The following is a 25,509-nucleotide window of genomic DNA, read 5'->3' on the forward strand; positions in this document are numbered from 1 at the left end:
GCTGGGTCAGTCCCTGGATGCAGGGGTGGGGGTTGGAGGAGAGACTGAGACTGATTCTAAAGGCCAGGTGGAGCCTCACTTGGACTTTGTCTCTTGGGAACTTAGGGGTGAAAGCTCAGAATAAAGGGAACTGGTGCTTTGCAGAATAAACAGTGCCACTGTAAGGAAGTCAAGTAAATATCACAGCCAACAGTGCTCAATTCTTAAGTAATTTAAGAGCTTAAACTTACAGGACCAATCTGCCAAGCACTAAGAGGACATCTTCACATTCAGTAGTTAAAAATGGACGTGCGCTGGCAAAGCTTTGGATAGCAAGGCGGTATACCTCCAGAAGATACACAATGTGTTCTGATGCATTCTTGTTGCTTGCATATTGCAATAAGGTCTAAAAAACAAACATATTTAATCATTTTACAAATAAAAAATGAAACGAATTGGTTCTTCATTCTCAAATGTACTATTTGTTCCTCTTTTCATAACATATGTGGACACACTGTCTTTTTAGGTCCGGTTTGTTTAAAAGATTCAATAGTCACCAATTCATGAATCATCCCTTCAAAGCAAGTAGAATGGTTCTACTGACAGGGAGAAATCAGAGGAGTAAAGGCACAATATGCCTAAGTTGGGTCTGACTATACATGCAGAATTAAAGTAGCAAGTCATTAAACTGAAGGAGGAAAAGGAAAGGGGGTTGCTACATGTACACTGAACCACTAACAGGAAGTTTCTCCTCCCATTTTCACTTATTACTCAAATATACTCCTAGATATATGCAAGATTGAGAGAGGCTGGTTTTGAGTATATGAACAACCAGGCAAATGTCATGAATTAAACTTTTAGAAAAAATTCCTATTTGCCATCTTATGACTCTACATAAATACTAAATGATTAAAATCAGGTATGTCATCAGAAGAGACAACTCAGGTCTGTCAACTAAAACAGAGAACCCAAACAATTAGTCCCTCTTTCCTACTTTATAAGAAAGCCCCAGGAAATAGCTAGTCTCTTACTCATGTTGCTACGGTCACTACTGAAGACAGGAAAGACTTCGATACTATCTTGCCTATCTTGCTTTTGAAAGAAGTGTTCTTGCTTACTCTTATATACAAGAGCCTTTATATATATCTTGAAAAGATACCAAGAACCTGATGGAAAGCTGGGTGCATTGGAGGTAGAGAGGCACAGGCAAGAAGATATTGCTTAGTTTGGAGTAAGTTCCAGGAGATCCAAGACTATACTGAGAAACCATGCCTCAAAAACAAAAACAAACAAAACCAATCAACAACAAAAATCTGATGTAACTTTTTTGTTCCAAAGTCCCATATAGACAGATACCATTTTCCTTTTAGAGAACACATTCTAACTGGTCTATGGAACCCCTAATTAGGCTTTTACTCCTATAACTAAGTCTTATTTTCAAAAGGCAGCTTGAATATGAGTAAATTCTATGTGATCGTAAGTTTTTACCCCTAAAGTATTTTCTAAAAAGATTTTAACTATTGTCTTAGAATTTTCTGTCTACAGGACTACAAATAGGGCTAGTAAGATAGCTAACAGTTTGTAACAATGGCTATCAAACTAGATGACCTGAGACCTACAAGTTGAAGATGTCTTCTATTTCCATGAGTGTCAGGCACACATGCACTTCCCCACTACACACACACACACACACAACTAAAAAAAACTACAAAGAAATATAGTGACAATGAAGGATTCCAAACTTTTTACATGTTTAGTTTCACATTAAGGCCCCTGAGCGGAGTGTGCTCTACACCTGAAATGCCAGGGTTTCTAAGTTTTATAGTTTAAAAGTGATCTTTGACCGTACAGTCTTTGACCGCCAGCCTACCTCAAAACAAAAGAACAATATTGATCTTTCCTATTAGTTAAGAAACAAAACCCCCCTTTTAATGACACGTGATGAACAATCATGCTGCATACAGTAAAAATGCTCTCAACGCACTGAATGATGTGGTATGTACATACTTGAATGCTAAATTGAATGTCCTGTATTTTCAGAAAAGCAATATATCATTTAATCAAATCATCCTTCCTCCTGCCCCTCAAAGACAGGGTCTCATGTAGCCCAAGATGACCTTGAATTTGAGTGCTGGGATTACGTGTTCCCACCATGCTCAGTTGGTGCTGTGCTAGAGATCAAGCAAGTCAGACAGGCACTCTACCAACTAACTCCAGACCACAGTCCAGGTTACCACTCACTTTCAAATTATCCAAGACTTGGGATTCCTGTGCATTGTCTTGGTTTTGTTTGTCTGTTTTAGATTTTGTTTCACTTTACTCTGTTTGATACAAGGTTTATGTGTAGCCTTGGTTGACTTCAAATTAATAGAGGTTCATCTACCTCTAGCACTGATTGGCATTTTATCTTTAGTTATGTGCATTTGAGCATGCACACGAGTGCAGGTGTTAAAGGAGGCCAGAAGGCATTGGATGTGAGTTATCCAATGTGGATGGTGCAAATCAACTGTGGTTCTCTGTCAGAGTAGTTATATGTTCTTAACTGCTAAGCCATCTTCCCAGCCTCTTGACTTATATTTTTATACTCCTAAATCTTAACCTCCCCCTTGTTAGTTAAAATTAAATAATGAAGTCTCCTTAAATAGCCACTAGGCTCATGCTTAGCATTTAAAAAAAATTTAAAAATCACGGAAACAATCTTCACTGTTTTCATAAATTCAGTCATTTTATTTGTTTATTTATTTATTTGCTGCTGGAGACTGAACTTGCTATGTAAATTCTCTACCATTAAGCTAAACTCCCAAAATTTTATCATTTTTTTTAATGCAAGATTAGGCTCAATGAATTATACTCATTCAAACCAATTAACTCATGTGAACCAAATCTCATCAGAAGCATTTATGAAAAAGCCCCCCCCCCCCCACCAATGAAGCTGGCAGGAAGTAATAAATGACAAATAGCTCCCTTTCCAGTTTAGTGGCATTCTATAGAGATCAAATTAAAGACATTTCTTCTTTATTTCAGGAAACAAATTTATTCCACAAACAAGAAAACCAGAAATGCATATTTGAAAGACTACTATACCTAACTATTTAGGCACCATGTTTAATTATTTAAATACAAGCTCATTTTTTATTCTAGTTCCAGGCAGATTACCATCTGAATACTACCTCAAGCCCTTGCTATATCTCAAATGCCTATTTTATATTTTCTTCTGGATGGACTGTTTTAGTCTCAAATCCCAACATGTACAATACCACGTATCTTCCCCAGAAAATATATCCCCTTGCCTTTATCTTCCTCCACCTCTTTTAAGAAGCCAAAACTAAAATAATTTGGAAACCAGCATACCAAGTTTGTTGATTCTAGCTCAGAGAACAACGGAGTCCTTCACCGTCTCTGCAGCCAGTGAGTGACTTATTCCAAGCCCCCAGATAACAATTCTTATCTGAATTGTTACAACAGCTCTCTTCTGTGGATCTGAAGGCTCTCTAGTTCTCAAGTATGCTAAAACTGCAACATATTTGCACATTAACAATCAATGCATATAGGACAAAAGGACCACAGACAGCTGGACTGAAATAGGCTAGCATAGTGAGACAGCAATAGTAATAGGACTGTGGGCTATTTTTTCTGTCATCTTTATAGTTTATTATGCGAAAATTATCAAGAAGAAATAATTTCAAGATGGTCACATTTTATGCAAAAAAATGCATTCCAAAATCAGTTATATTTTTTGGGCATATTGTATTTGAGTAGTACTTTCCTAAGGGCTTTCACCCTATTATAGTCTAAATCACTTGACAATTTTTTGGATGGTGTTGGATTTACAGATATGGCTCAGTCTGGGTTGAAGACTAGCTATAATCTCATTACTAAACTTGAAGTTATTTAATACTAAAGATGTTCTAGATTTGAAAGGAAGGGTTTCCCATGGTATTACAAGTTAAAAATCAAACATAATTCGGGAACAGAATTGTAAACTCTTTAAGTTAGGATAGATGACAGAATAAATCGACAAAGATCATGTACTGGACATTGTACTCTAATGTTAATTTGGGTTCCCAAAATTGTTTGCATGAATGAGTCCACACAAGTCTGTAGTAAGACACCAAGACCCTGTCCCCAGCTGATTCTGACTGGTAAATAAAGATGCTGACAGCCAATGGCTGGGCAGAGTAGACAGAGGCAGGACTTTCAGGATTCCCAGGCTTGGGACAGAGAGGAGAGCTGCTATTCTGGGATATGTAAAGGAAAGGAGATTCACCATGACTGAGAATACAGAACAAAGAGGATAGCACCATGTGAAGGAGCCAGAAAAGCACAGCTCAAATGGGTCCAGGGCAGCAAAGATAAAATACAGCATTTAGTAAGTAAGTAGCGGGAGGTAGTGAAGGTTAGACAATGGCCCAGCTATTGTGCTGTTTGAGGCATATACAAATATAAAGGCTATGCGTGTGTATCTTTCACTGGGGAACATAAATCATTGAGACCGGTAGGGAACCTGCCCCTGAAACATACTAATTATTTAATTCTATAAGAGCCCATTAAGAGCACATATACGGCTCTTGGTTTGCTTGTTTTGAGACAGTCTCTGTTAGGTAGTCCTGGCTGGCCTCAAACTCAGAGATATATCCACCTGGCTGTCTCCTAAGGGCTGGGATCAAAGTTGCAACCCCACCACACCAGGTTCTTTATTGAGGACTCAAGTTCATACTCCCAGTACCTGCTCCCCCGTCCCTGCCTCAGACCTTCTCTCCAGGCCCCATAGAATATATCTTGAAAAAGCTAAAGAATATTAGCCTTTGCCCTTTTTATTATAAAATGAATGTTTTGTGGCTTTCAAAGTATACCATAATTTATTCAGACACTCCAAAATTCAGATAATGAATTAACATAGTATTTTGTAGGACAGTTCTGATTTGAATAAAATTGACTTCTAGTTTAAAAAGAACAAAAAATGTTTTGTTGTCTATTAGATATGTTGCAAGTTGCTGACAGTATCTAGTGTAGTAATATCCTGAGCCTAGAAACAATAAGGTAGAAACAACACATAGCTGAAATGTACAGAGGCTCTCATGGCACCTAAGTTTAAGTAAATTCAAGAATGCTAGGCCATGGTTAGCAGTTGCCTCTCTCTCTCTCTCTCTCTCTCTCTCTCTCTCTCTCTCTCTCTCTCTCTCTCTGTGTGTGTGTGTGTGTGTGTGTGTGTGTGTGTGTGTGTGCGCGCGCGAGTATGAGAAGCGGGGAGGAGTAGGTAAAGTTGAACCTGGCTGCCTGCTTATAATGAGGAAGTGGCTAAGTAAAACCACAACTCTTGCACCTTGTGTTGCTACTTGTACCTAACTCACACTTTCCACATTAGCTATGGGGGGGGGGGGGACAACCAGCTTCCAACTTCTCATTTAGGTAAGATGACTCTGAATTTCTGATTCAGTTGCTTCCCTTTTCTAAAGGCTGGGATTACAGAATGATTTTATGTGCTACTGGGTAGGAGTCCAAATTCAGAACTTTATATACAGTAGGCAAGCACTTTACAAACTGAACCACATCCAGCCCTTACAGCTGAATTAAAAGAGAAAGAGACAGAAGAGAGACAGACTTCCAGTTGCATATGCAGCAGAGGATAACATTGTCTGGCACCAATGGGAGGAGAGGCCTTTGGTCTTGTGAAGGCTTGTTTTCCCAGTGTAGGGGAACACCATGGTGCTGAGGTGGGAGAGGGTGGTTGGGAGAGAAAGCACCTTCATGGAAGCAAGGGGAGGGGGAGGGGGATGGGAGTGGGGAGAAAGGGGTAACATTTGAAATGTAAATACAGAGAATATCCAATAAAAAAGGGGAAAATGCATAAAATTCTAAATCTATCCAAGAGCCAGTTTAATCCCAGCATTTGAGTTCGAGGCTAATCTGTTCTACAGAGTCCTGTAGCCAGGGCTACACACAGAAATCCTATTTTGAAAATAAAGTTCTAAATCTAAGCAATATAATTATATTGTAAAGGGCAAACTTCACAGGAGTCAGCAATTGAATCTCATCCCCGAAACAGAAGGTAACATTTAAAAATGCAAACTATGGAGATGGGAGGACTCCAAAGATGATTAGAACTAAGATTTAAACATCGGCCAGCAATGAGGACTAAGGGGTCCGACATGAACCGAATGGGAAGAGAACAGCTGGCTACTTGAACTCAGGAAGTAACTAGAGTACATCTGGAACCTGTGCTGCCTCTGTGTAAACACACCCTCTGCAAACTTCCAACTGCTCTGAGCTCAGAAATCTGGCCTACACTTCTTCATCCACCCTGATTATATTTCACTGGGTCCAGTCCACCATCCCCATCTTCCCAGACTATTTTAGATACTGATCCTGTCATGGGTCATAAATATACTTTCTAGCTTCATTTCATTTTTAGTTTTAAAATGCTTCTTGCTTTTGCCCTAACATTAAGTAATGCATCTTTAAATATACAACATTTTCCATTACACTTAAAAACACTGCCGAAACAGATCACTGTTAACAGGCAAGTTTGAGAATTTCCTCAGTGTGTAAAGTGAAACATTTTATGGTGATGTTATGTTTCTACATTTATTGTAGGGCTTTCTTTTGACTTCATTTTTATTTTTACTGTGTGATTCCCTTCAATCCAGCATGCTGGGTAAACCCTCTTCCATGGAGTTTATATCCCTAGCTATACTGTAGATTCATGGACATTATAGTTTCTAACTTTTGTTTTGACTTTTGAGGCAGGGTCTTAACATGTAACCAAGGCTAGTCCTAAAACTTACAGTATAGCCCATGTTGGCCTTGGATTCACAATCTTCCTCCTTCAGTCTCTTAAATGCTGTAATTATAGGTGCCTACTACCACATGTGTCCTTAGCTCTGCAGTGTAAAATTAACATCAGTTCCCTATGTGTAAAATTTTACTTACATTCATGACAATGACAATCTTACTGACAGTTTCATACATTACATATAGGCACTCTTCACCGAGACTCTTATCTCCCTCCACCACATCCATAACTTCTTGTTTTGTTTAGTGACCACAGGTTTGAAACTGTCCACTGGAATTTGGAAGCCCCATAACTACTTTCTTAGAATGGACTATAAACAGAATTTCTGGCTCCATAACTTCTAAGGCTTTACATGATGCTAGGTTCTGCTGGGGGGAGGGGATCAATCCCAATTTACATTCCAATTATCTGTAAAAGACAGCGACACACTCAAGAATTATCACATTAGACAGCATATGAAGTTGGGGAAGAGGGTAGTCACAACTGTGTTAAAAATTCTACAAGGCAAACTTTCTTTATGAAATTAAAAAGGGAATTTCTATGGAAATTAAAATGCTACAGGCCAGAGCCAAAGTGCCTTGGGTTATTTCTTATCCTTTTAAAAGGTATTCATTGCCCACCCCAATGTCTGTCTGACCTAACAACCTCGTGACTATCAAAGCCTTTAAAATGCATTCTTGGCAAACCACTAGCTTCCACCACAACAACCAAGAATGTCAAATAGCATAATACCTATAACAATCCACCCCCACCTTACTTTGCTGGACCCCGTTGGTCCTCAGCAACAAATCTGGTAAATGCCTTTGTTCTGGAATTAATAAAATCTCAGGTAACTACCTCTACAATGGACCATGGCATTGGGGTAGCCTGTGGTATCGAGGTAGTTTGAGTTCATGTTTCTAGACCACTGTCATTCATACTTGGCTCCATAACAAATTATCTCTTATTTTCTTTGAGGTAAGAGGTGTGGTTTTTGCACGAATGAAGTATCAGCATAATGGAGAAATGCAGTATCTTGCTCAGTTTACAGTCCTTCCATTTTGTTTTTGTTTTCTTTTGTTTGTTTTTTTGAGGCAGGGTGTGGTGTAGCCTGGGCTGGCCTTGAGTTCCAGAGCCTACTATCTCTGCCTCTGAAGTGATGAGACTATAGGCTTGTACCACCATACCAGGTTAACAACCTTTTCACCACCATGTGGCCGAATTGTTTTTAATTGTTTTAACTTAAAATTTTAAGTTGAGAGTTATCAGAAATAAAATCCTTATATATATGGTGTAATAATGTTCAAAAACTGGAACAAGACCATTCAGTAAGAAAAAGACAAATTTTTCATTAACTAATCCTAGGAAACAAGATGTCCACATGCAAAAGGACGAAACTGAGAGCAACCAAGATAGCTCAGAGGCCACCAGCTGTTGATAAATCTAGGATCCCCACATGGCAGAAGGAGAGAACAGGCTCACACAGGATGACCTGGCCTTCACATACACATGCACTCATGTACCCTTGTACACACACTCAAACTTTAAGAACCATTGGGTGAGGGGGAAAAAGCAAGCCTGATGACACATGCCTTTAATCCCAACACCTGGGAGGCAGGAGTAGACCTCTGTGATTTCAGGCCAGACTGTGTTACACAGTGAAGTCTAAAACAGAAAACAAAAACAAACAAAGATGAAAAGGTACATATTAGAGCAGTCAAATTGACAGAAAGAGGAAAGGAAAGAATAAAATAGGGAATTAAGTGTTTAATGAACAGTTTCATTTGGGGAAGATGAACAGGTTCTGTTGTACAGAGTGGAAATAAATGTACTGTTGTAATGAACTGGATGCAGGTGCAGAGATGCAACATCTAGAGGAAGTTAAAACAGAAAGATAGCTGGAACTCAAGAACTGATGTGGCAAAACAGCAAGTCCCAACCCAAGTTAAATAACTTATGTCATATACATTTTATGCAATTAATCTAAAAGAAGTCAACTGGGGCTGGAAAAAAAAAAGGCTTAATGGTTAAGGACATTTACTGCTATTTCTGAGGACCTAGATTTGATTTCCAATACCCACATGACTCACAACCACCTATTCCAGTTCCAAGGGATCTGATCAACCTTCAAGGGCACCAGGCATACATACATGGTGCACATACATACATATATTCAGGCAAATCTTCATATACATAAAAAATAGATTGTTTTAAAAGTTTAAATAAGAGGCTGGAGAGATGGCTCGGCATAAAGCATCTGTAACTCCAGTTCTCAAGCTTTTTTCCTGAACCCTGCAGCCACCAATCATACACAGAGTACACATATATACATTTAGCAGGCAAAACACTCATGCACATAAAAAATAAAAGACAAGAAAAAGTTTAACCGTTGAAAATCAACTATGAACCTCAAGATTCTAGAGGAACTTGAATGTGCAACCATAAGGCTCTAGAGAGGGAGACAGATACAAGTAACTGTCCAGTTCTCCTTTAGTGAGTCAGTATTACTAAAGAGACTCACCTGCAATATTATATCTACAATTTGATAATTGCTGAAATGAGGTTTTTTTTTTTCTTTTTTCTTTTTTTAGCTAGGCCTCTCATACCTCACACTGGCCTTGGCAATGAATGATCTTCCACCTTCCAAGTATTGCGATTACAGACTTGTGCCACCCAGCCAGGTTAATGGATTCTGGGTATAGAACCCAAGGTTTGCTGCATGCTCAGTAAGTACTCAACCAATTAAGTTACAACCCTAGCACCAAAAGTGGAAAAGTGTGAAACTTACCACAAATGATAAGAGCATAATAATCCTAACATGTAAGACATGCTTTTTGGCTGTCTGAAAGCTGAGCTGTGCCCCATTTTAACCACTGAGCCATCTCTCTAGTCCAAGTCCCATCATTTTTAAGACAACCTTTCTAGGATTCTTTTGGTTTATCTGGCAGTGCTGAGGACTGAACCCTGGGCTCTATCAAGCAATGAAAAGCTGAATGAATACTCATTTTGTACTAGATACTGTACAACCTTTTAAAAACGGGTGAAGTATGTAGCATAACAAGCACCTGCCAAGCGCATCTATAGCCAGCCCTACAGTGGCAAGTATATTCACATTATTTTGCTAGTCACTAACACACAGAACTGGGAATATTGAAAACTATTAAAAACAAACAAACAAACAAACAAAACCCCTCCAGGCTGGGCACACTGATATACATCTTTAACCCCACCTCTCAAGAGGTGGAGGCAGGCAAATATCTGTGCAATAGAGGCCAGTCTGGTCTACAGAAAAAAACCCTGTCTAGAAAAACAAAAACAAACAAACTCCTCCATATTCTCCATATTCCTTAGCAAGTGTCTTTCTTCCTCTTTCTCTGTGAAATATCATTTCATAATATATTGTTTGAGAAGAGCAAAATGAAAGTGTGTTATTGGCAGCAAAGCAGACAAACGTTTGAGACAGAACCCAGAAATGCAGCCCTAAACATATAACTACTGACTCTCACATAGCACAAACCAAGTTAATGAAAAAAAGATAATGTTTCAACAAATAGTGTTTAATTAGAAACTCAATTTTTACAAAAGTAATGTCCACTTATGCCTCACACTAAATATAAAAATTTAATTCAAATGGGCCATATACCTGAATTTAACTATAAAATCTCTGGTGAGCATCACAGGTTATCTTATTCTTAAGATGAGAGGACATTTTTAGACAGATGATTAAAAATACAACCCAAAGGAAAAGTGGAAAAATTGAATTTAAACAAAATTAAGAATCTATGTCACTGAATTAACTGTTAAAGAGGCAAAAGGAGAAGAAAATCTTTGCAAGCACATCTAACAAAATCTTTTATCTAGAAACACACAGACTTACTTTTCTCAAATCTCAACAGTATAGAAAAAGAACCCTAATCTTCTAAAATGCCAAACACCTAAACACTGGACCAGATACAGATTGCAAAATAAGTCTAAAAAGAAAATACTAAACATAACTCAAAAGGGAAATGCAAGCGCAGAGCTTCCGCGAGCTACCACTAATTTTAGAGTAGTAATAGCTTAAAAAGTAGCCATGCCAGGCTACCTGACATGTCTGTCAGGAAGTAAAAGACAGACTTCACACACTGCTGATGGGGTTTAAAATGATACAACCTGTTAACGGATCAAGCTCTTACATTTTGTCCACACACAGAATGCTCACAGCAGCTCAATATATAGTATCCACAAACTAGAAACAGCCAAACATTTATCAACAGTTGAATAAATATAAAAATTATAGTATATCCATACCAAGAAACCAACTATTTACGGTATGACACAAATTTCAAAATAATTATGCCGAGTGAAAGAAGCCACACAGATTTTATGATTGTGCTTACATAAAATCCTTAAAAAAAAAAAAAAAAACCCAACAAGCTAAGGGTGATTAAAAGCACTGTTATTCTTCCAGGACCTAGATTCCCTACACAGTGGCTCACAAACTCCAGTTCCAGGGTAGCAGCCCTCTTCTGGCCTCGTTGGGCACTAAATACACTTATGAACAGACATGTAGTCAAAAAAAAAAAAAAAAAAAAAAACTACACACATGCAAAATAAATAAAATTTAACTTATAAAGAGGGAAATTATGTAGCTGGGAGTAGTATATTCTGGTAATCCCAGGAATTTGAAGGCATAGGCAGGATCACTGCAACTTTATAGCCAGCATGGTCTACATAAACAATCTAGGCCAAGAAAGACCTTAAAGTAACATTTTACAGATGCTCTTGAGGAGCCAGTAAGGAATCCTAAGGAAAGTAGAAAAATAATAACACTTAGCCACCAAATACTATTGCTCTATTGCAAATGCAATATGAACATTTGTTTAATGTTCTCTACTAGCCAATCAATTTAACAGAGGCAGGAATATCTCATGCTCTGTGCCAGTCAAGATACATACTGATATCACGTCTTAAGAAAACAAAACAAGAAACAACCTATAGTGAAGTCAAGGTTAGTATGAAGCACATGAAACCATCCTGGGCTCAAAATAAAATAAACCAAAGCTCGGGTCTTTGGCCAGCAAGATGGCTCAGTGAGTCGAATTCCTTGTTACTAAGCTGGATAACCTGAGTTTGATTCCTGAGACCTACACTGTAGAATAATACTGACTCAAGAAAGTAGTCTTCTTACTTGAGCACTGTGGTGTACATGTACAAACACACAACACACACTCTCTTAATAAAAAGGTAATTAAAAATTTTAAATAAGTTTTAGCAGACAAGTAGATGTGCTAAATGACTTCCAAAAGTTCTTTTTACTTCAAACACAAACTTCTACAATTATGGAAACAGCTTAATTTTTTCCAAGAACATGAAATAAATAATTTTATATATGTATACTTCAATATAATAAAACACAAAACACAGCCGGGCACTGTAATACATGCCTGTAATCTTAGCACTTGGGAAGGCAGGAGGATCAAGAATCAGCTTGAACTAGTAAGAATTTGCTTCAAAACAAAACAAAACAAATAAAAAGAGGAAAAAGAAACATTTAAATATAAAATAAAAAGATAGCTAAGCTTAAAAAAACTTTATTTAGACTAATCTATGGGGCTAGTGAGGTGACTCAGTGGTTAAAAGTGCACACTGCACTTGTAGAGGACCTGAGTTACATTATCCTAACACCAACTCTCTGGCTTCTCTGGGAGTATACAAAATAAAATGTTTTGTTTGTTTGGCAACAGGGTTTCTCTGTGTTGCCCTGGCTGTCCTAGAGCTAACAGTGATCCATCTGCCTCGGTTTCCTGATTAAAGGCATGTAACACCATGCTCTGGTCTAAAATAAAGCCTTTTAGAGACCAATCTACTGATTGCAAAAGGTAGAACTTATTATCTGCACTACAAGCATACACATGCACATTTATGGAAAGCTAAAGACATACTTCAGTTTGTAGAGTGCTTGCCTAACATCAAGGAAGCCCCAGTACTCCATAAATCAGGTGTGTTGGTACAGTCTCTATAAGACAGGAATATTAGTTCAAAGTTTAAGATCAACTTGGGCTACATAAGACCCTGCCTCAAAACAAAACAAAAACCTCTTTGAGCCAAGCATAATATAGTACATATACCATAACCTGGAAATGTGCAGACAGAAAAGAGTAGCAAGTTCTAGGTCAGCCTGAGCTACATAGCAGAATCCTGCTTAAAAACTCTTTTATTTTTGAAAGAAATTTAACATACTGGGTACTTATCTTTTACTCAAGGCAAAGCTAAGGGCAATGATGTCTGGTCCCAATTTCTCCACCTCACCACCTACACCAGCAGCTATCTAGATAACAATACAGATCTGTAGAATGATTGAAGGTCAAAAGGAATTGGAATGGAAGATTTTAGTGCAAACTCCTAATCAGAGGAACAAATGCATGTAGTCTAGTTCACGAGGACTAGGCCTTTCTAAGCGCGACTTTTTCTCCTTACTGCTAGGAGGTTATGGGAAACTGTGCTTTAAATTAGCATTTGCATTTACAAGTCCTTTAAAGTAGAAATCAAGATTTCACTACAAAGAAAAGCCAAAACAAGAGAGTAAACACAACTCAAGTAAACAAGCAATCTTAGTTAAATTAGTAGTAAGGCTTCCATTGGGATAGGCTTTTACTCTAGAGGGGTAAATGATAACTCACCAGGGGCACAAATATAATATTAACACTTACTGTTAAATAACATCTTAAAAATCTCATCCCTGGGGGTTGGGGATGCAGGTGAATTGGCAGAGGGTTTGTGTAGTCTTCACAAGGCTCTGGGTTTGATCTCTAGTACCACACAAACAGGTGAGGCAGCTGACTGCTAACACCAGCTATCTAGATTCAAGTAGGAAAACTGAGTCTACAAAGTGAGTTCCAGGTTAGCCTGGAGTAGAATGAGAGGAGTAGGAATTATCATACCTTTTGTACATTTCTGGTTTGGAATTATAATTTATACAATTTATTAATATGGTATAAATAAGATTTATATTTTGGTCCAGTGTGACAACCTTTAATCCTAGATAGTTTGCAAAGTTCTAAGGACAATGGAGTAAGACCCAGTTTCAAAATAAAGTATAAAGAAGGCTAAAGATACACAGTTCAGAGCTAGTTGCCCCGTGTTTGCCCAGCATGTGGCAGGCCTGGGTTCCATCCCGCAACTAACACACACACACACACACACACACACACACACACACACACACACACACACGAGAGAGAGAGAGAGACACGAGAGAGAGAGAGAGAGAGAGAGAGAGAGAGAGAGAGAGAGAGAGAGAGAGAGAGGAGATTCAATTACTTTGATGATACAATAGATAAATGTTTGGAGATGATATATTTCTCCCTTCAGTGGCACTCTACGTCCCTGTTTGTAAACCTAACGAGCACCAAAACATAAGGAAGTTATCTAAAGGAAAGCACAAGTCTTTCTAGTTAGTTATTCCTCAAAGGCTTAGTGTTCCCAGACTCTCCTAGGTGGATGAGATGACACACCTTTAGCCAGCATCAGGAGGCAGAGATGACAATGGCTTGAATGAAAATGCCCCCACAGACTGTTATATTTGAATGTTTGGTCTCCACTTGGAACCATTAGAGGATTAGGAAGTGCAGCCTTGTTGGGGGCGTACAACTCAGGGCTGGCTCTGAGGTTTCAAAAGCCCACACCAGGCCCAGTTTCCCTCACTTTCTGCCTACTGCTTGTGGTTCAGATGTAAGCTCTCAGCTATTACCTAATCAGTGCCATGCCTGCCTGCTGCCACTAGACTCTGGGAACACTAAGCCTAGGAATAACAACTGGAAAGACTCTGCTTCCTAGCAAGGACTCATCTTCCAAAGCTGTAAGCAAGTGCCAATTAAATGCTTTGTTCTATCAGTTGCCTTGGTCATGGAGTCTCTTCACAGAAATAGAATTGTGACAAAAAGACTAAACATTTCTTAAAAAAACAAAAACAAGTAAAAAAAAAAAAAAAAAGTATCTCACAGCCACAATCCATTACCACACTATATCACACTTTTCAATCACTTCAGCAGACTCTTAACTGTCTTAAAGTTAAGTTCAGTGCCTTAACTCTTCAGGATATAGTCTCCATTGCCTTTGCTGTTATGTATTTGCTTTGTTTTGGAGACAGGGTCCCATGTGACCTGGGCAAGACTCCATATCTAGCTAAGGTTGGCCCTAAAAACCTGATTCTTCTGCTTTTACTTTAAAGTTGTAAACCACCATACACTGACTGCTATGTCTGCTTCAGAACATAGAACGTAAAAGAGTTTGTAAGATTAGAGCAGTGTGATAAGACTCACCTATCATTTCAACACTAAGATGTTAGAAATATGAGCTATAAATATAAAGACCCTTTCTCAACAAACACTATTAAGATTCTAGGTTAAGTTTAATGATAAGGTAAAAATCTAGTTTTAATAACTTAACATTTTAACAAGACATGTAAAATAAAAACAGAAGTCTAAGTAAGGTAGGACTTGTAGCCTCCAAACGCACAAGTGCAGAGCCCCTCCCCCCCCCCCCCAACCCTTGATACCAAAGCTAGCCAAGGAAGGAAGGTCTCTAAGAGGAGGCAGGCATTTGGATACAAATAAAAACAATGCAACAAATAAAAACAATGCACTTAGGTTTTTGGCAATCTTCATGATCTTATAAACTAGCTCTGTTTTATTTATTTATTTTTATTAAGTGTTTTATTAACAGTGTTCAAAAGAGATGCAGACGATGAAACATACATATATATACACACAAAGAAACTTCAAATCAGATATGATGGCTCACACCTTTAATCCCAGCTCTTGGGAGGCAAAGACATAAATATTTCTGAGTGTTTGAGGCTAGCCTGGTCTACATACTGAGATACCCTGCTATAATCTTGGGCATATACCAAAATGACTCTCTACCCTAGTGCAGATACTTGTTTACCAGGTTCACTGATGCTCCATTCACAATAGCCAGGAAATGGAAACACCATAGACACCCATCAACTAATGAGCAGATAGTGACATGTGATATTTTAACAATGGAATATTATTCAACTGTTGAGAAAAATAAAATTACGAAATTTATGGTAAATAAATTCAACTGGAAGTAATCATCTGGAGGTTATCAGAAAGACTCACATTTTCTTTCATATGTGGGTGCTAGCTTGTAATATTTAGATATGTTTCATTTGGTATACCCAGAGTTCAGAAAACTAGTAAAAGGCCATAGGGATAAGGGAAATAACTTCTATGGGAGGAGAAAGAGAACACAGTCAAATAAAGGAACTAAAGGAAATAATGGAAAAAGAAAGGTTGGGTGGAGTAGGGCATGGGAAGTCAGGATCAAGGAGGGAACAAGGAAAGACTAGCTCTAAAGTAAAGGCCTTTTGGAAAAGTCATATGGACATCTACTGCAGAAGCTTACTGAAATATGTATATTTCATATACATAGAGCTTAAATGGAGCCAACTTAAAAACCCTACTGAATACCATAGGCTAGCAAAGAAAAAACAATACCAGGGACTAATTACCTCTTTTGGAGTTGTTGACAAGTGGGGCCCTATAAAACCTCAAACATTAAAGGCTACTGCCACTACTCTTGGTTACCCTCCAGAGTTTGACAGAAAGACCCGACTCAGAGGAATCAAGCTGGTACTCAACTAGATGCTTCACCCTGCTGGTTAGCTTTATAGTACTGGAAGATGCTAGATGAACATTGCCAGTGGAGAACAGTTATCATCAATCTCACCCAGCTGTGAACTCAAGAGCTATAACACGCTTACATATAACAAATGAAACATATCTAAAGCGGTTACAACACACTTGCTGGTGAAATAGTGGCACACATTTTATAGCAGTAACTAAACACTCTGATTAGATTTAAGGACCAATTAACAAGATGAAACCCACCTGGAGTCGTTATTGGGGTCAAGAACCTGTGGCTAGTTCATGTGTCATGGGTCCTAGAGGCGACCTATTACTAATGTACTGTTAAACGGACATAGTTAAACTAATAACTCATTGCTATACCTGTCTCCCAACATTCACAGGAGAAACTTCTTGAAGTAAATAGAGATTAACACAGGAATCCTTTAAGTGGTCAACATGCAGAGATTTTGGCATGCTCAGCCCTAAATGAGGCATCTGATTATATCCCTCCCTGCAAGACTCAGGGATCATTGAGGAAAGGGGAGCAGAAAGATTAAGGGGAGCAAGAGGCAGAGGTGGTTGATAAACTGAAAAAACAGGACAGATAAAACAGGACAGCTGCACATAGGAACTCATAGTGGCTGAGAGAACATGAGACCTAGACAAGCTCAAATCAGAAAAAATCCCAGCATGGAGGAGGAAGTAGGTACCAAGTACTGTTTCTAACTGATGGGCTAGTGGCAACTGGCCTCTACTGGAAGAGAGTCAGCTTTTCATATGATTGATCCCTGGAAGTAAAGTGTAACCCTTGGTAGATCATGCCCAGCCAAGAGTCTCTAGGCAGCATGAATTGGACTGTATGGTCTGAATGAGTAAGTTTTGGCAGTCTTCAGTCTTACAGTTAGTGGTGCTTCTTATCAATGACTAAACAGTGGGGAGCACAGAATATAATAGTACAACAGTGGTTTCAGAGAATGATCCCACAGAAGACACTGTAACCAAAATTTCCACTGCTTACGGGTCACTTCATATGTTTGGATTACACAGGCTACAAAACTTGCTTCTGCTTAGAGAACAACTTGACATGTAATTTCTATCTAGGTATCTCCCAAGAGAAAGCAGTGACAGAAGAAAAGCTAATGTATTTAAAATTACTTGTCTGCAGGCCAAGTAGATGCTTCAGAGAGCAAAAGCACCTGCCATACAAGCCTGACAACCTGAGTTCAATTCCCAGAGTTCACTGTGAGAGAGCTGACTCTGAAAGCTGTCCTGACCTCCACACATTAGTGTAATGACATGAGCACACTTATGCTCAGAAATGTAAACATCACACAAAATGAAAACACGAATAGTGAAGTTTTCAAGTATGTTTGTGTGCTGAGGATAGAACCCAGGACTGTGTCATGCTAGACAAATTCTGTTCTAGTTACACCCTCAGCCTGATTTTTAAAATTTTTAAAATATATTGAAAATATTAAGCTCAGGGCTGGAAAGAGCACTGGCTGCTTTTCCAGAGGACCCAGGTTCAATTCCCAGCACTCACATGGAAGCTGACAAGTATCTATAACTCCAGTTGCATGGGATCCAACACACATGAAGATGAGACACTAATGCACATAAAAATAAATCTTAAAAAATGCACAGCAAAGCTTTAAAAGAGAAAGAAAACATTAAGCTCAAGAATCTCCATGGTTACCACACTCCCCCATCTCAGCATCTCTGCACTGCTGTACTATTCATTTGCTATCTCAACTCTTCTACTGTTTTTTTTTTTTTTTTTTTTTTTTTTAAAACAAAATCTTGATCTTTCTATATTACCAATGAAGACTAGAGAGTCAGACACTGAAGTGAAAGCCTGTTAGTTCAGAGGGGACAGAAAGCATCCAGCTGATCACCTTCTTCAGACAACATCTCACCAGGAATTCCTCTTTCACAGTGTCAAAAACCTTCAAATTCAAATGCCCCCCCCCCCCCCCGCTTCCTGTGTGTCTCTCTATCCTCCTGACTCCCTCTAACTGATTTTTTTTCCTTAATAATCCTATGTTTACTTCCTGTCAACTGGTTGCTAGCTCTGACTCTTGACCTTATCTTACATTATTTAATCCTGTTTACAATATTCACGCAAAACCTCTTGGATTAGAGGTGTGTGCTAAGGCTGAGCCACACAACTAAAAACAGTTTTTCCCCCAGTAAATAACAATCTTGGTGTTGGCAGTGTGATCAGATATCCTGCAACATTCCACAATACTAAAATGCTTTTCATATTATCTGCCTATTCTTACTAACACCATTACAGGCTAACGCTGATAATGTCCCTCAGAAAGTGGTAAAAGACTCCTACTCCATTCTTTTAAAGTTTTTGCCTCTTCAAATACCACAAGTTCCTACACTAGAGCTCATTTAACTAATTACTTGAGGTGGGTGGTGGGGACAGAAGACAGCTCAGCAGTCAAGAGAGCTTGCTGCTCCTTCAGAGTTCTGAAACTCCAACTTCAGAAGAGGATCTAACACCATTTTCTGCCCTCCTTGGATACTCCCATGCATTCAAGAACACGACCCCCCACACACACACACTAGGACAAATCTTTTTAAAATATCATTTATATGTCAGCATTGTACTACCTATTAAATACAAAGCACAAAAAGAGAGCCTGGTGCAGTGACTCATGCCAGTAATCCTAAACACTGGAGGGTGAAGCATTGCTGGGGTAGCTGTGGTGGCAGACTCAGGAGGCAGAAATAAAGTGTGGCTGGCCTAGCCTACACAGTGAGTTTGAGGGGGTCGGGAGTAGATAACAGGAAAAAAAGGATCTACAGGGAATTTAAAAATCTCAACCATAGATAAAGGCAACCAGAAAGCAAGAAATTTGTGAAAATAGGGCTACAAATAGGGAGGAAGCCAACTTAAAAAAAAATTAGTCATACTACATACAAAGTGTCAAACAAAAACAAAAGGAAGGGGTCAGTGGTAAACACTTGCTAAGCACTGCAGCCACTGGTTAAAATTAACTTCCTGCATTAGCCCACACTTGCAATCCTACCATTTGTAGAGTAGGGGCAGAATGATCACAACTTAAAGACCAGGCTAGTATATACAGAGTCCTGCCTGGAATATACAGATGTATATAATAGTATCCCTACTTATAAAAGCCAGTCCTGCAGGGTGATGTGTGACACACCTGTATAATCCTAATAGTCTTAATGCCACTAGGTAATGAGTTTAGATGTAGGTTTTGTTTTGTTGTTTGAGACAGGTTCTCCTATAACTCACATTGGCCTCAAACTGACTTCATATCTGAGGTTGATCTTGAACTTCTGATTCTGAGTATGCCACACCCAGTTTAGTGGATTCTGGGTACTGAACCCCGGGGCTTCAGGCATTCTACCCAAAGACCACATCCTACCCTCAAAATAAAAAAAAAAATTAGTTTCTTGCCTCCACTTCCTGAGTATTAACTAGTACAGGTATGCATCACCATGTCCAGGGCTTCTTGCATAGCAGGCAAGCATTCTACCAACTGACTTATATCCTCAGACCCTTATCAGTTTTGTTTTTTGAGAGAATCTAATATAGCCCAGGCTGACTCAAAACTCTTGATTCCCCTGCCTCCAAGTGCTGGGATTAAAGTGTGAGCCACCAAAACCAGCATCAGACTCTTTCCTCAAAGCTAAATCTGGACAACTCATACAACCCAAGGGTTTTTTTTTTTTTTTTTTAAAGACTGTCTTAGTCCTCACAATGTATTTACTTAGAATATAATAAATATACTAGTACCATTCAAATTGCAAATAAGCAAATTAATAACAAGAAAAAAAAAAAGTCCACGTCAATAGAGCTAATCTAAATGAAGTGAGATGGCAGCCCTCTCCACAATTTTGGTTGGTCAAAAATATCAAGTGGGAAAGTCCCCAAATAATACTGTATTAACTTTTAAATGATACACTGATTTGAGTAGTGATGAATTCTTGGGCCACTCATCACTGCCCCACTAGGGATATAAATATCCTTCTAACATATCCAAATAGTTAGGATATGTTATAGTGTTAGTTACTGAGAGGCCAGCTCGGTTATTACAGAGCTTGTGTTCAAATAATCCTTACACAATAGCTTAAAGCTAGTAAGCAAGCCATAAGAAGCCATTTTTTTTCAATTTATTCCATCTCTTAGGCATGTCGTCATTTCACATCATCACAGGAAAGATACACACTAAGACATCTTGAGAAAGAAATAACATTCATACAACCTTCACTATGGAATACTGTTGTGATTGTTCTATTCTGTGATGTTCTGTGATAAAAAAAAAAAAAGAAAGCCAGCTCATCTATCCATCCATCCATCCATCCATCCATCCATCCATCCATCCATCCATCCATCCATCCATCCATATTTGTGGGAGCTGAGGTGGGAAGCATATGTGAAGGTGAATTTGCTGGAGGTCAAAGAATTGCTTTGGGGAGTTATTCTCTCTTATTGTGGGTTCTAAGGACTAGCTTAGGTTATCAGGCTTTGCAGTAACTGATTTTCCTCACTGAGCCATCTTGCCTGCCCCATGGGTAAATGTGGGGGTGAGATGGGGAGTGGAAGACATGAAACAACAGTTTGTAAGGAGATTCATTTTAAACATCTGTCTGGGACAGTCTTGGATGTATACCCTGCCCATAAAGAGCTGATTATTATTTGGCCTATTTGACTTAGAACCTTTTTACTCAACCAATCCAAAAAGATATATGCAGTACTTATTTTAACTATTAAAAAAATCTATATAGTTGAGCTGGACATGGTGATATAAACCTTTATTTCTAGCACTTGTGAAGCAGAAGCAAGCATATGAGTTCCAGGACTGCCTGGTCTAGTAGCCAATTTGAGGCTAGCCAAAGCAACACAGTCAGACCCTACCTCAAAAATAAAAACAAGGTCTGGAAAGATGGCTCAGTAGTTGAGAGCACTGACTGCTCTTCTAGAAGTCCTGAGTTCAATTCCCAGCAACCACATGGCAGCTTAAAACTGTCTGCAATTCCATTTCCAGAAAATCTGACACCTTCACATACCAATGAGCAGAAAAAATAAAAATAAAAACAAATAAGCAAACAAAAAACTATCTGCAACATTACTATAAACCTAGAATATAGAAGTGTGTAACATATTTACTCATAAACTTACCTGTCTGGCAATTCTTTTATCCTTACAGTATAATCATCTCCCTACTAATTTCTTGTACATTAAATGAAATTCAATTAAAAAGCTTTCAAAATCTTTGCTACAAATAAAGCCACCAGTTCTAAGACTTTCAAATGTTTTTTAAAAAATTCATTCATTCTGTCATCTATTGAGGGACATGCTAGAGTGTGCTTGTGGTCAAAGGACAGCATGTGGATCCCAGGGGTCAATCTCAGGTCATCAGGCTCAGCAGCAAGCATTTGTATCCACTGAATCACTTTGCCCACCCAGACTGAAAAATTTGGTTTTCTAAATATAGCAAAAAAAAAAAAAAAAAAAAAAAAAAAAATTAAGACATCAATTTTTCAACATTAACAAAAAGTATAGCATTAATCTTTTTAAAAAAGTTACTTTAAAAAACATTTATGTGCAGATGTGTGATATCACAGAGGTCAAAGTACAACTTTAAGGAATTGGTTCTTTCTCCAAATGGAAGTTGGAGGCTGGCAGATTTTCCTTGTTTGTTCTTCACCTTTATACCAAGGCAGGGTCTCTCTGGTAAGCATCCCTGAACCCAGAGCTCCTGAGCTGGAAAGGCAGCTCAGCAGTTAAGAGCACTGGTTGCTCTTCCAGAAGACATGAGTTGGGTTCAATTCCCAGCTCACATGACAGCTCACAAATGTCTATGACTCCAGTTCCAGGGGATCTGGCATGCTTGCACAGACATACATACAGGAAAAACACCAAAGGCACATAAAAATAAATATTAAACAAAACAAAACAAAGAGTTCCTATTTTCACAAAGTCTGGCCAGCCAGATTCCTTGGGGGAACTCTTGTCTTTGCTTCCCTGGAGCTGGAATTACAGATGAGACATCACATTTACTGGCTTTTAAGGCACTTTAGATAGATGTATTATTTTCTTCCTTCCTCTTTTCCTTCTTTTGTTAAGAGGGTCTCATTATGTATTTCTAGCTGTCCTGAACTCACACTAGGTAGACCAGGAGGTTCTGGAACTTAGAGAGATTCTCTTCTCTAACTCCTGGGATTAAAGGCTGGCTTGAGTTAGACATATATATTTCTTGTATGGTAACAGCATGTTACAATTGCAGGTATAATTTAAGTTTTTAGAACATTTCTTCTCTCTCTTTTTTAAAGATAAGGTCTCACTGTATAGACCCTAGATGGCTTGGAATTCACCACATAGACCAAGCTGGCCTTAAACTCAGAGACCCTTTTGCCTTTACTTTTGCCTCAAGAATGCTGAGATTAAATAAAGTATGTACCACTACACCCAGGCTAGGATGACATTACTAGATAAATACTTGATGAGAACAATTTGTAACAGTAAACACTGGAGGAGCACAGTCAGCCCTTTACTTTAATGTACTACCAATCGTTATGTATTATGTGCCCCCAGCTTCTCATCTTCAGCATTTAGTCATACAATAAAGTATTTCTTTCTCTACCTTTCAAATGTGGAACCAATGTTTCATCTCAGCTCTCTAGCAGAGGCAGGTGGAGGTTTAAGGTGAGCCTAGTCTACAGAGCTACTTCCAGGGCAACCAAGGATACACAAGTGGGGGGGGGGGACTAAGAAAACTATCCAATTTTTCCAGAATACTTATGTACAGTATATTCCGACAAAATCCAATCTGACTGGCTACATTCACCCTTTAATTTCTGGGGACAGATAGCGAAATCTTCAAAGCTCTGCTCAAAATCCACAGTTGTTTTCCTACTTCCTCCTGCAATTACTTCCCTCCTCTCCCACAGCATGCTGTGTGCCTTCTCAGCTCCACCTCTGTCACTCTCACTCCAGGCTCTCCTAGGATTTATCTTTTAAGTTAGAGGCTCTACCCTAACCAAAGTGACTTCTCCCAGTTCTCAACACACATAACATTCATTTTTTCTGTCATTCTCAGTAGGTTGTCCCATTAAGTCTCCTTACACTCTCTGTGTGACATTTTTTTCTCATCACTACCAAAATTGTACTAATTAATCCTGTTGTTTCTTTTTGGGGGATGATGTGAAATATCTATTTGAGAGAGGAATATCACACTGTAGCCTAGAATGGGAGCCCATTATGTCCTTGAATTTCTATAAATCTTCTTGGCACCATTTTAAAGGATGCCAAAAATTTGTGGGATAAGTGCCTGCCCTAAATAAGAATGATCATTACTGGCAGACAACAATGAGAACGCTGAAGACTGTACACACAAAAACCGACATGATCACTAATGTATGGAAAAGATTAGCAGAGACAAAATCCCAAACAGACAAAGTTCTGAGTCAAAGAGTGGGTCACAAACAAACTCTTTAAATAAATAACTAATCCTGTTCAGGACCAACAAAGCAGATTGTTCACTACCCCAACTACAACTTTTTAACTCCACAATTTTTTCAGCACTCAATCGCTCATTAAGAGTCCATGCGCCAACTTACCTCGATTATTTTGTATTCTCTAAGGGACTCCAAATGAGGAGCAAAGGGATGACAGAAACTTGATAGTGCAGGTACCAGAAGCAGAAACAATAACGGCAAGCATTTACACTTGGAATAGACTTGAAACCATGGAGAAAAAACTGCAGTGTGATCACGGAGACCAAACTTAAAAACACATCTGTCAGCATGTAGCCCCACAGATGGGACCCGCACCGAAATGACCAATTACCCGAATGCCAAAAGAGGCTATTCTATACATCTCTCTCCCAACCTCTTCTACTCAGACTGATCTCCACTACAGAGCTCATCAGTCCTATTCCTAGTAGTACAATCAGCAAATGAATGCAAAAAAGGTTAAAAAATGGCATAAACATATCTTTTCACACTCGCCCAGTGGCAAAAACAAAACAAAAACCAACCAACCAACCAACCATCCAACCAACCAACCATCCAAATGGCTCAGTAATCCCTAATCAAAAAGCTCTAGACGCCATCCAAAACCAACCGTCGTTTCCTAAGGAAGCCAAAATATGTGACTTCAAAGATAAGTCTCTGGTCACAGCCCACCTCTGATTATTCAGAAAAACAAGGTTTTTCAGTTTGGAGATCAGTACATCACTCAATAAAGCATCTCCCTGCAGGAACTGGCAATCGATCCCTGAGGGGGGCAGTGGCGCTCCAACCACCCAGCCAGGTCCCAGGCAACAGCGACAGGGCAAAGCCCTTCCAGGGAGCCCTCTGGGCTCTCAGTACCGCCCAGCGCAATCCGCCCCGGCAGTGACTGAAGTCGGGGTTATGGCAGAGCTGGGCCTGCCCGGCCCGGGGGCGCGACGAGACACGGGGGTGGCGTTTTCCCCTCGTAGCCCCTGGCTGTGGAGGCGGATCCAGGGTCTCTTCTCCCGGCCTCCTCGCCCCTCCACCCTCAGCCAGCCAGTCCACCCCTCACCTGGCAGAAGCTCCGGCAGTAGTTCAAAGATGAGACCTCGGACACCTCCTGCTCCCTCAGCTCGGTCTCCAGCTGCCAGAGACACGGTCGTAGGCCCGGGGCTCCCGACGCCGGAGATGCAGGGCGATGACCCGGAGCCATGGACTCAGTCTCGGTTCCAGCTCCCGCGACCGCCGGAGCCTCATTCCCGGCCCCAGCCCCGGCGGCGGCGGTGGCGTCTCCCTTTCCGTCCGCCATCTTCCCACGGCCCAGCAGCGCGTAGGCAACCAAACCACGTGACTCCGCCTGACTCCGCCTCCAATCGCCCGTGTTAGTGACGCACTCTCTGGCGACGCTGGCGCAAAGTTTATTACGTCAGTAGGATGCCGAATGTTGGTCCTGTCAGAAGTCTCCACTGCAACCGCTCTAGCGACAGCCTAGCAACGGCGAGATTCTGGCGGCTCTGGGTTCTATAGGCCCTTCAGAGTCGAGAAGCGCAAAGGGCCTAGAGACAATGGAGATGTGAGAGAGATGTCTGCCGAGCGGCGAACTGAAGAGCAAGGGAAAGGTAGCCTAGAAAGAAGCTTGGAGAAAAA

At 39.6% G+C, this 25,509-nt stretch overlaps 1 protein-coding gene across 2 annotated transcripts in view; it reads right to left on the bottom strand.

Annotated features, from left to right (window-relative positions):
* Positions 1 to 25,171, bottom strand: part of RLF (RLF zinc finger) — a gene marked incomplete at its 5' end in the record, with an annotated part of 56,930 nt that extends 31,759 nt beyond the window's left edge. The window contains 2 exons of one of the 2 annotated variants that reach the window (XM_080921781.1): positions 231 to 385; positions 24,935 to 25,171. In XM_080921781.1, the coding sequence (XP_080777907.1) occupies positions 231 to 385; positions 24,935 to 25,171 (392 nt within the window). The remainder of the gene's footprint in view (positions 1 to 230; positions 386 to 24,934) is intronic. The other variant, XM_080921782.1, reaches the window with a different exon arrangement.
* Between the last annotated feature and the right edge of the window lie 338 nt (positions 25,172 to 25,509).

This window comes from Micromys minutus (genome assembly GCF_963924665.1).
Source record: "Micromys minutus genome assembly, chromosome: 9".
Classification (NCBI taxonomy): Eukaryota; Metazoa; Chordata; class Mammalia; order Rodentia; family Muridae; genus Micromys; species Micromys minutus.